Source organism: Ascidia mentula, chromosome 6 (assembly GCF_947561715.1).
Source record: "Ascidia mentula chromosome 6, kaAscMent1.1, whole genome shotgun sequence".
NCBI lineage: Eukaryota > Metazoa > Chordata > Ascidiacea > Phlebobranchia > Ascidiidae > Ascidia > Ascidia mentula.
In genome coordinates this window covers 2155471-2170937 of record NC_138571.1, presented here as the reverse complement: position 1 = coordinate 2170937, position 15467 = coordinate 2155471, and the positions used below count along the sequence as shown (strand labels likewise).

Genomic DNA, 15467 nt, shown 5'->3' with positions numbered 1-15467 from the left:
ATAGATTACAGTTTAATCAAGAATATCGTTTACGTTAATACCAATGTTGCGGGAATTCTTTTGGAACATTCATAACCACGAAATTTATGAAGTTCACAGGAAATCTTGGTTGGCGCAGATCTTACTTATAAGTTATATATAGTATATATGGATTTTACATGGCCTAAACCATATTTTTTTACGATTTAAATGTTTATTGCATTGATAACTCTGAATGTAAGTCCAGCATCCTTTTTATGTCATGAAATGTGTTTGTTCGGTGGTAGGTTCCACAGGAAACAACAGCGAGTAATCCCACCCACCATTCCTGCCAACGCTCAAATTAATTGCTCTATTGGTGACCAAAAAGGAAAAAGGAATAAGGAAAGCATACTTTTTTCGCATTTTTGCGTCACTTGTTAGCCGGTCATCAACATGAAGCAAGTCTTGGTCGCAAACACATCAAACCACAAATTTTACCGTTACAACCAATATAACCGTCAATTCTCTGAATTTGACTTTAGCTAATTATGATGGTCTTGTTTTGGTAAAGCATATCTTCACCAACTGAATAGACATGATAATACGTAACAAAAACTTTTTTCCGCTTGTGGTAACTAATGACAATAAGCAAACACGTAAAGATATCAATTAATTATGGTGCGACCCAAGTGATGATTTTGCGTGGGTTGTAATTGCGCAACAATCGAGATTGACGTTGTTGTTTGTTTACGTTTCACTTGAACGTGATGGTTTATTTTAGATTTATTTGTTATCTGAACAGCTCTAAGAGCTCTGCCGGTGGCAAGGCACATTAATCACAGACGTCACAAACTTGATCACTGAGCATTGAAACCATGCTTGGGCCCGTAGGTAATAATAATCCGCAGTGTTTGACCTACGATGTTCCTAATAAATGTTACGATTAAACAAGTTGACTTATTGTACAAACCTCAGATTGCATTCATCAATATATATACTGGGGTCGATAAGATATTTGTCGGAGACTTGGGTAAACGCCCAAAGCACAAGTTATATTTCACATTTACAATTCCTTTTAGCCCACACTGCCCGTTGAACAGTGTCAAATCTGCTTATTACAGAAGTTTGTTCGTTTAACTAATTGGGATTTTAGAACACACGCCTCGTATACACGGAGGATAATTAAATATATCCAGCCGACCTATTTTGTGACCTATATGTGCCACATATCATAGGTTAAATTGATTTCGCTTGGAAACTGGTTGGTATTTTAACTTATACCACGTTCATCTGCATGCTCCAGGTAAGCTCAGTGAAAACATAAAATGTTCGCATATATCAAGCGATCTTTGCATTATTTGTCTTTGCGTAAACTCGCAACCAAATTCACAGGTATTGCTGCGTCAACATATACCTTGTATAAAAAAGTAATTGTAAAAATTGACAACATAGCTGTGTGTTGTATATTTGATGTTTTTTGAAGGCATCGTGTTGTAATTGGACAAAATTTGTGCTGTAGAGAATTTTACTTTCAAAATGGAAATGATATTATGCCATTGCGGTCTTTGTTTTTAAAAAAAAGACAATTACAAATAATTGTTGTTATTTAGTAAGAAGCCTCATTGGCTCGTAACAATGCGCCTTTTTCACTTGCTCGCAGCAATAAACAACAAAGCACTAAGTTAGGAAGAAAATTGTTTGGGGGTACGAAGAATGCTCTGACCTGACAAAGGGGTACGAGCAGCAAAAAAGGTTGGGAACTCCTGGTCTAAATTAACGCACACAAAATTGCGGAACAACTTTTATGCACAATGTTGTTGTTGCTATCAGGCATATTATACTTCAATAGTCTGTTCGTCTGACTCATTAAATGTAATTTTTATTGACCGACGTTTCACCTGTTGTTACACTGAGGAAGCCCAGCTGAATAACAGGTGAAACGTCGGTCAATAAAAGTTACGTTTAATTTTGTCAGAGGAACAGACTATTATGTAACTTGACAATTAAGATTTTAATTTGCTTTTAGGTTCTGAACCATCAAATCAAATCATGTTTATTTTCCGAAAAAAAGCAACTACGCGAATGAACAATATACAACAGAATAAAATGGCATGGGCACCAATAAAACTTTAAAGGTTATCGAGTCAGGCGCCCATGTAAAGGTGATTTCTTCACGGAAAATCACCGTCTGTAGTAGGTGATGGGTTGCAACAGGTTGCATAATGCAGCAAAGATTGGTGGTTCCATCTTTCAATCCGTGGTGTGCTTTTGTTTGGTTACAATTAAATCCACTTAATACAATGTAATGCTGATTACAACAAGTTGTCTAACGTTAACCAACATTGCTGCAAGGTAAATTGGTACAAGAATCTTAAATATGCGAGTAAAAACATGTAATGAATTAAATGCTTTTGTTTAGTATTATTATCTTTAAACTTCTTTTGTTCTTTTACTCCATGGATTGTATAATTCCCGCTTTTCCGCTGTCTAAGCTCAGCTTGTTTTGTTAATTTGACACTTTTGTAAATACTGCTATTCATTAGTTGTCAATGCTTGTGTTTTTCCTTCGTAAAGCATAGATGACTGTTTGTTAGTTGCGAATTTTTTTTATGCCTTATTTGAAATTTTCTTTTTTCAACCAAATCAAAGTTTAATGAAATGTTACCAAGTTATTTACATATTTTGAGCAGTGAGTACTTTGAGAACAACAACATGAGAAGAAAACGTTTTGTAAATAATGTTTGTGAAACATATTTAATGGCAAATGACTCGAATGTCGGCAACCTAATGCCATAAATTCAACAAAAATGAAACCAGAAGGCAGACCTGGTTAGCTCGGAAAGTTTGTACGTTGCAAAGCATTGGCCAAACATCATTAAGGCTTTTCCTTCGTTCCAGCTCACTGAAAATGCATAGCCAGCAAACTGTTGAAACCGATTAAACAGTTTATTATCAGGCTGTTGGAATGAATCCAAAGCCGGCGAATAGCTTGCAGAGTCTCAGTAATAATAGCAGTGTCTTGTCACCGAACAGAAGATCAAAGATAGAACGATGGTTCCGAATAGAGTAGAATCGGGCCCAATGCAAAGAGCCCAATTAGGCTAACAGGAGCACATGACTATTTATACTTGACCTGCCGGAAGCTTTTTGGTTGGTTAAGTCACGTGTCGTTAAACATCACTAAGTTTAGTATAATACAAGAACAGAGGGTGTGGTGTGACAGAAGCATGGGCGAACAAATTATGTGGTAAACAGGATGTTGAATGAATCACTTTACTCTAAACTCTAAACACAATCAATAAATAAATTATAGACAAATTATACCTCGTTAGGTTGTAGGGGAGACCGGGATAGCTCACACTTTATTTTTGAAAAATTGCTCATTTTTTATATGATGTACAACTTTCCTATATTTTATTTCTTTGTAGTGAAGCATTGCTCAAAATACAGAAGGTTATTCGTTCGTTTAAGCTCAGGAAAAATGCCCATTCAGCCCATTTCTTAATCAGGTCTCAAATGTCCGAAGTCACCCCGGTACCGGGGTAACATCGGATGAGACTGGTGATATCTCGGACAGCTTTTTTACAAGTTTTAACAAACATTCTTTTATAAGATAAGCAAAGTGGAGCCAATAATATGTTTTGAATATAGTCACCACAAAGTGGAAGTCTTTGCTTGGCCGTTTGGTCAGCAAAGTCGTCTGACAGTCACACCAGCTGGCCATCTGTCTGCAGCTTACACAAACTATTTTTTGCTGCAGCTTATACACAATTCATATTATTGGCTCCATATTGCTTATCATATTTTTTGAATATTTTCAAGTCAGCTGAAATCAAAGTCGGCACAATATGAGCATTCGGGCATTAGCACATCAAATATAATTCAAGTTTTCAGGAATCGGGACGACTTATTTGCTGTTTCGACCATTCTGCACGTACAGGATTTTCCAATATTTTCGATAACTCGTGTATTTTTCACCGCAGCACGGATATCATAGATTTTTGGGTCAACAAACGAATGTCTATCTTTAGGGCTCTTCTTACTGCCAAAATTCGATCATTTCATCCAGCCCTTGTTTATTCTTTTCTATGACCTGATAATTTTTCATAAAACTCAAAAAATGTTGTCTTCTCGCGATTTCTTGCCATGATGTCCGAAGTATTCCCGACCACGTGACGACATAGAAATTATTGAAATATGATCGTATTTTTGAACATTACACAAAAACATCATTGCCCTATTCACGAATACGTAGTTGAATATGCAATCAACCAATAACTACTGCATTTTGATTATCTGTTACTGTTATATAACCTTCCACATACAAATTATAACTTTCCAAGCATACATGATTTAATTCTGAATTTCCTGTTTACGTGTGATGGCGTCATAAAGCTTTTGTGAAACAATGCTTAATTGTGACGTAAAATACCTGGTCCGAGGTATCACCGGTCTCCCCTACCATACCATGTGTATTATAACTTTCATGTGTTGGCTATTCTAATAAAACAACATGAAGCCTAGATGAAATGGCAGGATGTTCGAGTTTACTTTCCAGATGTGCACATCCTTCTACATTGATGTTTAAGAGTGTTGAAATAACGGCCATTTAAACATGTGCAATTAGACAACAGAACGATCTCGACGGTTTTGGGAGTTCGAGCAACGCATATACTAGAAAACGTTCACAATCTTTCACATTCAACAATCACCACCGGTTTTACACGTGCGGGAGTCAATCATTTAACTATGATCTCTATACGAGTACAAAGGAGTTCATCAGAAAACCACGTCAAAACACAAGGACAACTCATCCACGAGCAATCACATCAACATTCGGAATATCAAACAAATAACGCGAATTCCACCGAACCACAACATTCCACAATACTCCTCTCTTTGCCCAAACCAACCAAAATAAACATGAAAACTCACTTTAACTAGGAAGGCAACTTGAACGAGGGGGGGTTGTGTGTGCATCATCAAACGTCACATTTGCAATAATTATGTTGTGTTTTACACTCTTTCTGACATCACCCGTTTTAACGTCGAATAATAATCACGCTTTAAACCCATTCAATTTATTTACGGCGAACGTGCTTCGCTCGTACACACGGAAGATAATTAAATATCCAGCCGACCTATTTTGTGACCTATATGTGCCACATATCATAGGTTAAATTCATTTCGCTTGGAAACTGGTTGGTATTTTAACTTATACCACGTTCATCTGCATGCTCCAGGTAAGCTCAGTGAAAACATAAAATGTTCGCATATATCAAGCGATCTTTGCATTATTTGTCTTTGCGTAAACTCGCAACCAAATTCACAGGTATTGCTGCGTCAACATATACCTTGTATAAAAAAGTAATTGTAAAAATTGACAACATAGCTGTGTGTTGTATGTTTGATGTTTTTTGAAGGAATCGTGTTGTAATTGATGTGTATGCTTGTGTTTTGTTTTCAAAATACCGTTTGAAGTTGTGTTCATTCCTGCGTGAAATTCATATCGTTGAAAAAAAAAGTTGATTATAATTGGCAGTTTATTGAAGTTAGGTATACGGCAGTGTTAGTGTGTTTCGCACACGTTTCAATTAACGTCACTGCAGATTCACTGCAGCGTTACACGCGTTTGATTGAAGAAACCAATCTAAACTAATCACCAATGCATTTTCAGCAAATTTTTACCTGCAGCATTGTGACATCAGACCCATTGTTGACCTGGTGATGTAGTTATTTTTGCGAAATTTATTCGGTGTTTGGTCACAAAAAACGGGCTTCATTTTGGAAATAAAGGAAAAAATTTTGCTGCAATACGGCTTTTCCGGCAATAATTTTATTATATCTATTATAGCGAAATTCAAATGTATTTTGTATCTGATAAAACCATAAAGGTTATGGTTGCACAGGTTGCATGTGACGAAAGGTGGCCACCCGTGTTGGCCAAAGCAAAGCAAACGCTCACTTGGTTCTTAGAACGTTTCCTTTGATCCACGTCAACAGACCTTGAAAAAGTGCCTTGGACAGTCTATGGTGGTGTGAATTGGAGATGGTCGGGATTGTATGAAAGTTACCCTTGTTGAATCATCGTAGATCTTGTTGATGATTAATCGCACATTGTGACGTAGGTGTGCAGCGCTCATAATACAACGTGGACACAAACTGATAAAAAACGCTAGAGTTGAAATGGAAGAACTTGCTTGGCAATTTTTCCTCTGCACCTCTTGCACTCCAAAAACAACGATAACCCGTGGTTGCCGATATTTGTAATGCAGATGTTTCCCCCCCGTTTTCCTTAACGTTCTTCATTACTTTTTTGATACTAGCATTTTTTCTCTTTCCTTAGTTTTTGCACCTCAACGTTGTCCACGTCGTGGTAATCTGTATGTTAATATTTGTAGATCCTGATGAAGGCTGCTGCATAGCAACCTAAACGTTGATGAAATATAATTATTGCCAAAAGAGCCGTATTGCGGCAATAAAACATGCCTGGTAGCATCAGTAGTAATTCATGAAAAACATGTTGTTCTTTTAAATAAAGATCTGTCTTACACATAATTGCGGTTTGTTTGTTGTCGCGTTTCCGTTACAAGATCTCAAAATGTTCAAATTCTTTCCAATTGCTTTCCGCTTGCAAGTCAACTAATAGAATTTATTGCAAAAAAAGAAGTTGTAAATATCGTTTGTGATGTTGCTTCCCTTAAATTTTGTTTTAACAATCTGTTTGTATTTTTGCTGCTTTTTCATTATTGCAATGTATTTCTCAAAAAACGCCTCGTTTCGGTTAAACGGTGAAACTTTAATCTGCAGGGGAGAATGATCCCGCTTCTCTCTTTATTATCCTCCATTATTTCGCGTTTGAGTTACCGAAGAGGGCAGCGACGTAATATCTATTACATTCTGACGGGACAGTGTATTGTGAAGGTGCACATTCCTGCATAGATGATGTCACGTTGCATAAAGACGATTTAAATGTTAAATAGTAAAATTTACAACAAGGATTGGATGAGAAACTAATAATTTTTACTGCATGAAGGACCAGCATCTAAACATATATTCAAATTTTAGCATTTTTGTAAGTTTATGCGTGTGTGCAATCAGCAAACACCATGCAAACCTGGTGATAAAGTTGGCATCGGTTGTTGAGTGTTTGTTGTGTTAAATGAGCCACCTGCTATGTTAATATGTGGTTTAATTAAAGTGCAGCCAGTAATTGCAGTACCTGGAAATTTTAGGTAAATATAAAAGGTTTACAACTTCAAAACTAATAATTGCTTAGTCATTTCCTGTGCCTTCGTTTTTTTTAATAACTTCGTGCATGAATCTGTTGTACTTTATGGCAAACAATTTGTAACCTATAATGTACATTCTCTAATTCACTTGGTTCAGGACTTTCAAAAGTATGGTTGTTTGGAAAACATTTCATGTTTCTGGATTTAACTGCGATAACCTGTAAGAATTGGTGTAGTTTTGTTTGTTGATTACGTGTTCATCTGCAATTGAATTTGTTTCCTGACTTCTGACTCCAGACTTCAGATAAACCAAACTTGGGTTCGTTTGTTTTATTCAGAATACACCAAGACACAACACAGATATGTGGGAATCAGACGTTTCTGGTCCCACACGCACGCCAAAATGTGGAACAGAATGGTGAAATTACACTAGGCCAAAGCCCAGTGCAGAATAATTTCAGACCACAAGACTACGGAATTTATACACACTTGAATTATGCGTTCGCGTGAGACCACTTATCGATAATTGCATCTTACGAGCGATTCTCCTGTGTCGTTCTAAGAACTGTGGTATTTACCTGGGCGGTACAAAACTGCAAGTCATTCTCATTACGTCACATCCTAAACGTTACAGTAGTCACATCCCAAAAAGTGTTTTACAAAATAGGCAAAGAAGGATATGAAAGAGAAAAGAGCACAAAAGAAAAAAAGTGATATTTTAGCCTTGCCAAAGTACATGTCACAAAATAATAGCCAAATAACAAAACCATGCGTAAAATATGTCAATCAGCAGTTACGTGCTTCATCAAACCAAAACAAAACTAGAGCAAGGATTTTTCCTATTGGGGCTTCAGACATGAGAGCGAGTGGGGTATGCGGCGACCTTGCTTAATTTCGCGCCATTTTGTATAATGCGTCAGGCTGACATTTGTAATGCAGACACGTTAAGGGTTGAATCCACAACAGACGTCAATTACGCAAGGAATAATATTAACTAACGTTTCGGTGACAATGAGACTTAACAAAGTTTAAAAACCCTTTTACATAAAGTGAACGCAAGGAGATTAGTATTACATAACTACTGAGGCTAGGCAATTGCTTAAAAGAGTAGAAACAAAAGTAGTATGCACATTACCGGGTAATTTGCGACAATGTTATGACGTTTGTAGCCAAGATTTCTTGAGGTATCCTTGATGTTTACAATGGCAGGTAAAAATTCAGTTCATTGCGTTTAATAAACCATGAGTGTTGACCACGAAACTGTATAGTAAGTTCTTAAAATGAAATCCACCTTCCCTCGCGCAACAGACTCTGTCGGATTTCATTCTTGCCTGTTGGCATCGGTCCAACACAGTGGGAAGGTCCGCCGGAATTGACTGTGTGATTGCCCGCAGCGACACGCCAACGCCCGCCGGCTGCCCTTGGCCAAACCATCGAGACGGAAATTGTGCAGGGTGAAACGAACATTCACGAAAAATATCCAACGTTGTAGGTGGGGAACGATGAAATCCGTGCGTACGCAAAATGAATCTACAATAAGCTCGATTAAAGCGCAGGGCTGGAGTTGACGAATCCTCAGGAAAGCACTTGTGGATGAAAATTTGGAAGAACGGTTGATGAATCCAAGAGAGGTGTTAGTAGCAACGGTCCAACAATAGAAAGCGAGGAACCTTGAAAATCTCAGCAAGATTTGAGAGATTTGCGCGTCAATTAGCAACTGTGCGCAATCCAAGAAACAGCGAAATGAACGCCGAGATTATGGCTCGAATATATCTTGATAAATATTCAACCAGAAGGCAATTTTGATGAAAGATTAGATTATATCCTGGTGGCGGTTAGATGATGAAAGAATGACGACCAAAAGTACAACTGGTTTGGTACTCACGGTCAAGATTGTCGTTCTTCTTGGAAGAATTATCTTCAATCTTCTTTCTTCGAATGTTGCAGGAAACTTTGCAGTTACGGGGTCACCAAAAATGTAGGACAGATAGGTGAATCTACACTAGGCAGAAGCCCAGTGCAGAATAATTTCAGACAACAAGACTACGGAATTTATACACACTTGAATTATGCGTTCCTGTGACACCACTTATCGATAATTGCATCTTACGAGCGGTTCTCCTGTGTCGTTCCAAGAACTGTGGTATTTACCTGGGCGGTACAAAACTGCAAGTCATTCTCATTACGTCACATTCTAAACGTTACAAACCTCTGCAATAATGCTCTTGGTTTGCATATCATGAAAATGAAATCTTGTGATCGATTGCCCTTTAAGACATTGGTATGAATGTTTTAGTTGAACATTTTTTGGAAAAAATTTTGTCATTCATGAAAAAAGTTTTCTTCTGTGATTCTGTTGTTATACGCGACGGTATTCCAGGTGGCACGCGAGCACCTTTCCGTAATTTGCGAATATAGTTCGAATTTAAAAAATCGTAAGTGATATCAAAATGTTCGTTACTTCATCCCCTAGGTTACTTTGTAACACTCAACTAGGTGGTACACGTCGAAATTGTTTTACCTCCAAGTAGTACGCACACACAAAAAGGTTGGGAATCACTGTTCTAAATCAACCTATTAACTTCAGGATTGACTCTAGCTTGAAGCTGAAACCAACAACACTGAATGTCTCCGTGTCGCAAAAAAACGAGTGCGCAAGTAAACAATCAAACTCAACCCTGTCGGTTCGTGTTTACGGGATATTATGTTGCTTTCATTCATATTTTTGTGTCAGGTTGAAATCCACCGTGACTTGAAATGTAATTGGCAGAATAGAATTCAATTGTAAACTACACAATATCCTGCAGCTAATAAAACATTGAGGTCTTGTAACAAATGTGCTTTTTCGGACAAGAAACATTTTGAATAAGAAACAAATGTCATGATGTAATATGTTGTCAACGGACCAGAGTGTTGATGATGAAATAATGGTTACCTTGGTTACCGATAATATCATACAAAGCGAGTAAGGTTACATTGGCAGCGTCAGTCTCTGGTTTCTTTTACTGCTATAGTACTTTCTCGTGTACTTTGGAAAAAACTGATTTCAACACAACATTATAGCTCAAAACAATAAGTCAAGTCACGTGACAACTTCATGCGTGGTTTTGTTCGAGATATCATTTTCCTGAGAAACACGACACCATTTGTGATGTAGACACAACTCTAGGCAACAATGGATGGCACATGGTGTGTTGACGACCTTTACATTACCCTCACACAGTTTTAGGAAGTCCTTGAAGGAACCTTCGACTTAACTGAAAACAATTCAAAAATACAAAAACAAGACTTCCTGTCTCAAAGCATTTATTTCATGAATACGTGTTTCGTTGGAAACAACATCCACATTTCTTATTCGTTTTATTAATTAACTGCAAAAGTGTTTCAGAACATAAAACTGCCACAAAATTGAAAATCGTGTTCGGGGGCAGATCTTGAAACACTTCAGAACTGAAAATAAAACTCATGCGATGAAGAAAAAACATGAAAATAATGAATTGTGTAAGCTGCAGACAGATGGCCACTGTTTCGACCTAAAGGGTCTCATCAGTGCAGCTGGTGTTTGGTCAGCAAAGTCGTCTGATAGTCACATAAGCTGCACTGATGAGACCTTTTAGGTCGAAACAGTGGACACCTTACACAATTTATATTATTGGCTCCACTTTGCTTATCAAATGAAAATAATGTACTGACAAAACTCTGTACTGACTCTGTGCTGACAGAAGCTGATATTTGCCACCTTCACAATACACTGTACCGGCAGAATGAAATAGATATTACGTCGCTGCCCTCTTCGGTAACTCAAACGCGAAATAATGGAGGATAATAAAGAGAGAAGCAGGAACATTCCCCCCTGCAGATAAAAGTTTCACCGTTCAACAGAAACGAGGCGTTTTTTTGAGAAATACATTGTAATAAGGTAAAAGCAGCAAAAATACAAACAGATTGTTTATACAAAATTTAAGGGAAGCAACATCACAAACGATAATTTACAACTACTTACCAATTTTAGCAATAAATTCTAATAGGTGACTTGCAAGCGGAAAGCAATTCGGAAAGAATTTGAACATTTTGAGATCTTGTAACGGAAACGCGACGGCAAACAAACTGCAATTATTTGTAAGACAGATCTTTATTTAAAAGAACAACATGTTTTTCATAAATTATTACTGATGCTACCAGGCATGTTTTATTGCCGCAATACGGCTCTTTTGGCAATAATTATATTCCATCAACGTTTAGGTTGCTATGCAGCAGCCTTCATCAGGATCTACAAATATTAACATACAGATTACCACGACGTGGACAACGTTGAGGTGCAAAAACTAAGGAAAGAGAAAAAATGCTAGTATCAAAAAAGTAATGAAGAACGTTAAGGAAAACGGGGGGGAAACATCTGCATTACAAATATCGGCAACCACGGGTTATCGTTGATTTTGGAGTGCAGGAGGTGCTGAGGAAAAATTGCCAAGCAAGTTCTTCCATTTCGACTCTAGCGTTTTTTCTCAGTTTGTGTCCACGTTGTATTATGAGCGCTGCTTCAACAAGCGTAACCTCCAAACGATCCCGACCATCTCCAACCAAAACTACCACCATAAGGCACTTAAGGTCTGTCGATGTGGAATTAAGGAAACGTTCTGAGAACCGAGTTGGCGTTTGCGTTTCGATGGTTTTTGCTTTGGCCAGCAGGGCTGGGTGGCCACCTTCCGCCATATGCAACCTGCCCCAACCCATCACCTCCCATTGCGACTGGCTGTGATCCTATGACAGACGGTTATTCTCCGTGAGGAAATCACCTTTACATAGGCCCCTGACTCGATAACCTTTATGGATTTATCGGTGCCATGCCATTTTATTTCTGTTGTATAATGTTAATCTGCCTATTTACTTTTTGCCCAAAATAAATTAAATTTGATTATGACTTGACTTGAATTATTCACATTTTTCTATTCTGATGTAGGCCGCTGCACCGTGGTCGAAACGGTGGTTGCAGCTTGGAACTTATATGTTTCAAAAATTTCTACTTTGCCAAACGTAAAACTTTTACCACAAAAAGATTTAGAGCTGCGCTATTTTTGAGCCCAAACCACTCATGCGGAAAATTACTTCTGTCATTTTGACAAATGAATTTCACGCAGAAAGGAACACAACTTCAAACGTATTTTGGAAACAAAACACAAGCATACACATCTATTACGAGCGTAGCATGTTCACCGTTAATGAGTTGAATGGGTTTAAAAGCGTGATTATTGTCCGACGTTAAAACGGGTGGTGCCAGAAATAGTGTAAAACACAACATAATAATTGCAAATATTACGTTTGACGATAAACACACTTCCCCCTCGTTCAAGATGCTTTCCGAGTTAAAGTGAGTTTCATGTGTATTTTGGTTGATGAATATTGTGGTTCGGTGGTGGTTCGCGTTATTTGTTCGAATTTCCGAATATTGATCCGATTGCTCTTGGATGAGTTGTCCTTGTGTTTTGACGTGGTTTTCTAATGAACTCCTTGTACTCGTATAGAGATTGTAGTTAAATGATTGACTCCCGCACGTGTAAAACCGGTGGTGATTGTTGAAATGTGAAAGATTGCGAACGTCTTCAAGTATATGCGTTGCTCGAACTCCCAAAACCGTCGAGATCGTTCTGTTGTCTAATTGCACATATTTCAATGGCGGTGATGTGAACACTCCTAAATATCAATGTAGGAGGATCTGGACATCTGGAAAGAAAACTCGAACATCCTGCTATTGCATCTAGGCCTTATTGTGGCGACCGAACTGTAGTGTTCGCCTGTGCATTGAAGCGTGCTATTACCTTTTTCCCGTGTCGCGATTGCCGCCTTATATACACGTGTTTATTGTGTTGCTTGCCCCTTTCTGACTCACGCAATAAAGCATCAACCGATTTACTAGTGACCCCGAGTCTCCAAAACCGTTATTTGGAGGTTATGGAGACTGAAAACGCTGTCGCGCAGTTTGCGATAAAGAAGATCACAGCAGAAGAAACAAAGTACTTTCACGTGGTTTCGGCCTTGGACCAGGCCACAGCAGCGCGACTTATTGACTTGCTTGAACGGCCGCCTGCCGAAAACAAGTTTGAAGCCATTCGAAGGCGCTTGCTGCAATCATTTGCTCTTTCCCCACCAGAACGTGCAGCCCGTCTCCTGAACATGCCACCGTTAGGTGATAAGAAACCGTCGGTTTTAATGGACGAAATGCTTGCCTTGTTAGGTGACCACCACGCTTGCTTTCTTTTCCATCATTTGTTCCTGCAGCACATGCCGGAAGATATTAGAGTGGTTTTGGCCCGTGAGAATACTGCAGATCCGCGGCAGCTTGCCAAACGGGCGGATTTATTGTGGCTTTCTCGCAATAACAGAGCGGAATTTGCTGTCAGCAAGGAGGATAGCACTCGGTCAGCTCCACGCCGCACTGCGAAGCCCTCCAGCATGTGCTTTTATCACAGGCGCTTTGGAGCAGACGCGCGCCAATGCTGCCCTCCGTGCGCTTATCAGGGAAACGACAACGCCGGTTGCCGGTAATGGCTGGGGCAACTGGCGTCTCTTTCAGCCTGTTCTTTCTTTGGGACAAGGTTTCCGGCCGCAACTTTTTGGTTGACACTGGTGCTGAAGTCAGCGCACTTCCCCCCACTGGCTTCGAACGTCGCACCACACGCAAGGGTTCCGTTCTCAAGGCCGCTAATGGAAGCTCCATAGCCACTTACGGATACAAAGTTGTTCAACTGCACATTCCCTCTGGTGTTTACAAATGGAAGTTCGTGTTGGCCGATGTCTCACGTCCACTGCTCGGTGCTGACTTTCTCCGCGCTAATCGCCTGCTTGTCGATGTTGAAAGAAAACGTCTTGTTCACGCAGAGGTGTTCGCGAGCTACCCCTTGAAAACGTCTCTACAACAACCGCCACAACTTCGAACTCTCAATTCCGTGCTTTGCCCCTACGAGAAGTTGCTGGAGCAGTTCTCAAAGGTAAAAACACCTAGATTTTGTGATTTCTTGCCTAAGCACGGTGTTCAGCATCACATTGTAACTGATGGGCGCCCTGTGCATTGCCGAGTCAGGCGCCTCTCGCCTGAAGAGTTAGTGTTGGCTAAAGCCGAGTTTCAGAAAATGCTGGATTTAGGCATAGTGCGCCGATCAGCCAGTCCTTGGGCATCCCCTCTCCACATGGTGGAAAAGCCTTCCGGTGGCTGGCGCCCTTGCGGCGATTATCGTCGCCTTAACGACGCCACACAGGCCGATCGTTATTCTATACCGCATATCCATGATTTCACCGCGCGTCTCGCGGGTTGTTCCGTTTTTTCAAAGATAGACTTGGTACGTGGTTATCACCAGGTTCCCGTGGCTGAAGCTGACATTCCGAAGACAGCTGTAATCACGCCATTTGGCCTGTTTGAGTTTCTTCGAACCCCGTTTGGATTGAAGAATGCGGCTCAAACTTTCCAACGGCTCATGGACGCCATTTGTCAAGGTTTGGATTTTATTTATGTCTATCTGGACGACATTCTTGTCGCAAGTCCAACACATGCAGACCACATGCAGACCACATGGAACATCTCAAATTCATTATATTATTTTTTAGAATACCCAACACATGAAAAGTATATAACACCTACAATAGCAGGGAAGGGGATACCTCGGACGAGGTATTTTACGTCACAATTAGGTATTGTTTCACAAAAGCTTTATGTCCCCATGACACGTAAACAGGAACTTTAAAATTAAATCATGCCTACTTGGAAAATTATAATTTGTATGTGGAAGGTTATATCAAAGTCACAGTAAATCAAAAAGAAGTAGTGATTGGTTGATTGCATATTCAACCACGTATTCTTGGATGGGCCAATGATGATTTTGCCTAACGTTAAAAAATACGATCATATTTTTGTGATTTTTATATCGTCACGTGGTCGGGAATACTTTTGACATGATGGCAAAAAATAGCGAGGAGACCACACTATTTGAGTTTTAGGCAAAATTATCAGGTCATAGAAGAGAATATACAGAGGCTGGATGAAATTGTCGGATTTTGGCAGTAAGAAGAACCCATAGATAAAAATTCGTTTGTTGACACGAAAATACATGATATCCATGCTGCCGTGAAAAGTACACGAGTTACCCAAAGTATTGGAAATTCCTGTACGTGTGGAAGGGTCGAAACCGCAAGTGGCCACGCAACGATTCCTGAAAGCTTGAATGATATTTTATGCGCTAATGCCCCAATGCTGGTATTGCGCCAAGTTTGATTTCAGTTTAT

The 15467-nt window shown here is 39.3% G+C and overlaps 1 protein-coding gene across 1 annotated transcript in view; it reads left to right on the top strand.

The window, feature by feature from the left end:
* Window positions 1–13736, top strand: part of LOC145906441 (uncharacterized) — a 61996-nt gene extending 48260 nt beyond the window's left edge. Inside the window, exon 3 of the mRNA XM_082993853.1 lies at window positions 13149–13736. Coding sequence (XP_082849979.1) covers window positions 13149–13736 — 588 coding nt within the window. The remainder of the gene's footprint in view (window positions 1–13148) is intronic.
* Window positions 13737–15467: the final 1731 nt, after the last annotated feature.